We start from the raw sequence: 3,481 nt of genomic DNA on the forward strand, positions 1-3,481 counted from the left end.
GAAATCACCCCCCAGGGGGATGGCCACGTTGCAATCCCTTCTCCTCCATTCTCCTCTCGGGATCTTAGGCACGCACGCACACGCGCCTGGCGTGAGTTTTAAGCCACCGTGTCTGGGACACGGACCTCAGTCGATTACATGAGAGTCCAGCAACATAGCCATTATGCTAACTGGTGGTCACAAAAACTTCTGTAAATTAATAAGAAAAACGTTGAACAACCCAGTAGAAAATTTCACACCAAGGCTGGGGTATGTAGGGGAATAGCAGGTTTGTCAAACCGGACAGCCTGGACAGGCTCAAGATGGCAGAGAGGAGAACAATGCCAGTGAGGATCCTAGATCTGAAAAAACATCTTGTCACCTTCCTCAATGATTGTCCCATGGTAGACCATCTGACGACAGGACCCTCCAGTGGAGTGAAACTCAGCCTGCCTCATTTTTCGTTAGCTCATCCCACATCATGGCAGGCTGAAGGTGTTTTCCTCCCATCGTTGCAATAGAACAGGCTCTGTTCACCCTGCTCCTGCCTTCCTCGACCCTTCAAGGGTCATCTTTATCTCTAGGGACCCCCAGACAAGGAGATCCGGGTTTCCCTGGAGTAGGCTCAATGGGATGGGCTTCCTAGAGTCTTTCCTTACCCCCAGTTCCTTGACACCCTTGATTGGCGATCAAGAAGTGAAATCTATCAAGCCCGAATGAAGAAATTCCCCTGATAGGAGAGAAGCTGCGAAGTGAGAGGAAGTCAGGGGAGCGCGTCCAAACTTAGACTTGCTGCAGGCTGGTTTCAAGCCCACTGTTTAGTCAGGAACCTCACGCAAGTTTCTTAACCTCTCTGTGTCATATTTTCTCATCTGTCAAGTGGGCTAAGACTAGCAAGCTACCTCGTAGAGCAGTGTGAGGGCGAAGTGAGTTCTGTGCCAAGCGCTAAGAGTAGCGCCCGACAGTAAGCCGCATAACCGTTAACTGTCATTGTTGTGTCGTTGCCATCACTAGCCACATCACCGTGCAGTAGGTCTCTCACGTTTTATTATATAAAATTCAAAGAGAAAATGCAACTGATATGGACTCTTTTTTGTTGTTTTTCTTTTTTAAAGAACTTCTATAAATTTCAAGCCTGGATATTTCCCAAGCTGCCACAACCAGAAGCAGTGGATATGGTGGAAGTCATTTGCGTCACCAGAAAGAAGAAAGTGTGGGGTTACGATTATGATGAGAGTGATAGCGATGATGAGACAGTCCCCAGAGCAATTCCCAGTGGCTATACCACGCATGGACTAACGGTCAGGCTTCTGAGCCAGGCGTCTGCTGCCTCAGTCACCACTGTGGAGTCTCAGTTCCTAGACCCGGATGCTGAAGAGCCTGACCTGCCTGAAGCTGACCCCAGCCGCCCTGCAACACCAGAGCCTGGCCCCTGGCAGTCAGAAGGCACAAGTGGGCCCTATCAGAGGAGAGAAAGTCCGCTTCAGGACCCCACTTCTGAGGAGGAAAGCAAATCCACAGAGGGGTCTGGGGACAGAATTATCTTCAATGTGGATTTAAACTCTGTGTGTATGAGAGTCCCTGATGATGACTCAGAAGAAGCCTCCCTGAAGTTATCATCTCTTCCAGAAGACATAGTCCACCTGGAGGAGCCTGATGAAACAGAGTCAAGCCTTCTGGTAGCCAGTGGGGAAGCAGTGCAGCCACCTGACTCTTTTTCCTCTTCAGAGTGCCTGTGGTCTGAGGATGCTCCATCTGATAAAAGTGACTCTTCGGAGTCAGATGTTGACCTCGGGGATGGTTATGTAATGAGATGACTCCCAAAATACTGAATGCACACGAAGTGACCAGTACCGACAGGGTTCTCTCTCCTGCACCCTAACCGGCTGCTTTGTGACCTACAGGGGAGGACAGGAGCAGCGTCTGTCCATTGCTCCTGGTGACATCTGTGCACACTTCCAGGATGGGGACCGGAGTCTCACCAGTGCATTGTTTACATGCTCAGTGATAGACTGAGGGGGCATGCTCTGCCCTTTCTCTTTTCACTAACGCACTTGGGATGTTTCTGCAGCATGTTTCCCAGGAAGCAAGGTCCCCTGTGACTTCCAGGGGGAGTCCATGGACCTGTGATGTTTATGAGAAGTAAATTGGGCCAGGTGGGGGAGAGGGGAGAGAAAAGGGAAACACTCAGTAGACCCCTTGGAATACAGTCAGCAGTGGTTAGCTAGGAGGCCAGAAGAGAAGGAGGGGACACAGTTAAGAGGGAAGGGCTGGGGAAGTTTCCATGGATGGTCCTCAGGCAGCTACCTCTCAGATGTCAGATTCTGTCTCCCCGGCTCAGAGAATCCCACCCTCAGCCCTCCATCCTGTTGGAGTGGGGAAGACAGATGCACATATTCGTAACTCTAGTATCAGCCAGGGGAAGCATGACATGGGGGAGAGGAATAAAATCTCAGTGCCATATTTTAAGACTTAAAAAAAGTAATAATGTGAAAGAACAAAACAAAAATGCTTCGCAGTCTTCAGAAGAAATATCCTAGAGATCCTTCTTGACAATTTTAAAAGTGCAACATGTGCTCATGCCAAATGTCCTACCTGTGATTACAGGTCCTGGGAATCTGGGGATATGGTGGAGGGGAACAGGCCTTAGGTTGTCATGTAGCAGTGCAAGGACTGGGATTCGAGAGGTCTGAGGCTGCCATTTCACTGTGTGACCCTGAAAATTTTGCTCAGCCTCTCTGAGCCTCGGTTTCTTCATTTTTGAAATAAGGGAGTTGTACTAGATAATCCTCAAAATCCTATGAATCTAAAAGAAATATTAGAAAATAGTAGGAACTGGGGTTGGCAGATGGTATGATGAAAGAGCTGAACTCTCAGATGGTCAACCACAGTTCAAGTCCCAGACCCGGAGGCTTGCTTTCTCACTTTCTCTCTGTCTCTTTCTAGTCAAATTTTAAAATAATAGTAGTAAATAAAAATTTAAATAAAGTTGTAGCTTTATACATATATAGAGATGAATAGACAGGCAGATGGGCTGCAACCCTGAAAGGCTCCCAGGATAAATAAAAGATATTAGGGCCCTCCTATCTTACTCCCTTTCCTGAAAAACAGAACTTAGACAAGTCCTGGTTCAAGGACTTTGTTGAATAGATAGTATGATAGCTCTAAAGTAGCTGGAGAGGGCTGTGAGGGGGAACTCCTTATTTAGTAATCTAATGAAATTCAGTGGAAAAAGACGTATCACGTACATAGTCCATTTCTCTGCCCTCTGAATGCACCTGTGACACTTTGAAAGCTTTCCATACCATGTGGGACAGCCTTTGTATGGGTGCTTGTGTGTGTGTGTGTGTGTGTGTGTGTGCGCGCGCGCGCGCCTTTTAATTTTGTATAATGGGTGGAGCTCGGGCAAGCAATACAAAAACTGTTTAATATAAACTGGGCGTGGCTTCAGTGTTTTCGTGAGAGGGTGGGTCGGGGCGGGAGAGGGGGGGGTCTGGTGCGA

General features: G+C 48.1%; 1 protein-coding gene across 12 annotated transcripts in view; it reads left to right on the forward strand.

Moving 5' to 3' along the window:
- The window catches only part of IFNAR2 (interferon alpha and beta receptor subunit 2), a 92,759-nt gene that overhangs the window by 52,710 nt on the left and 36,568 nt on the right, over window positions 1–3,481 (forward strand). Inside the window, exon 10 of one of the 12 annotated variants that reach the window (XM_027773970.1) lies at window positions 1,095–3,414. The exons of 10 other annotated variants lie outside the window; for them this stretch is intronic. In XM_027773970.1, the coding sequence (XP_027629771.1) occupies window positions 1,095–1,796 (702 nt within the window). In that variant the 3' untranslated portion in view covers window positions 1,797–3,414. Of the gene's footprint in view, window positions 1–1,094; window positions 3,415–3,481 lie in introns of those variants that run through there. One more of the 12 variants, XM_014589912.2, reaches the window with a different exon arrangement.

Source organism: Tupaia chinensis, unplaced genomic scaffold, assembly GCF_000334495.1.
Source record: "Tupaia chinensis unplaced genomic scaffold, TupChi_1.0 Scaffold000392_1, whole genome shotgun sequence".
Taxonomy (NCBI): Eukaryota; Metazoa; Chordata; class Mammalia; order Scandentia; family Tupaiidae; genus Tupaia; species Tupaia belangeri.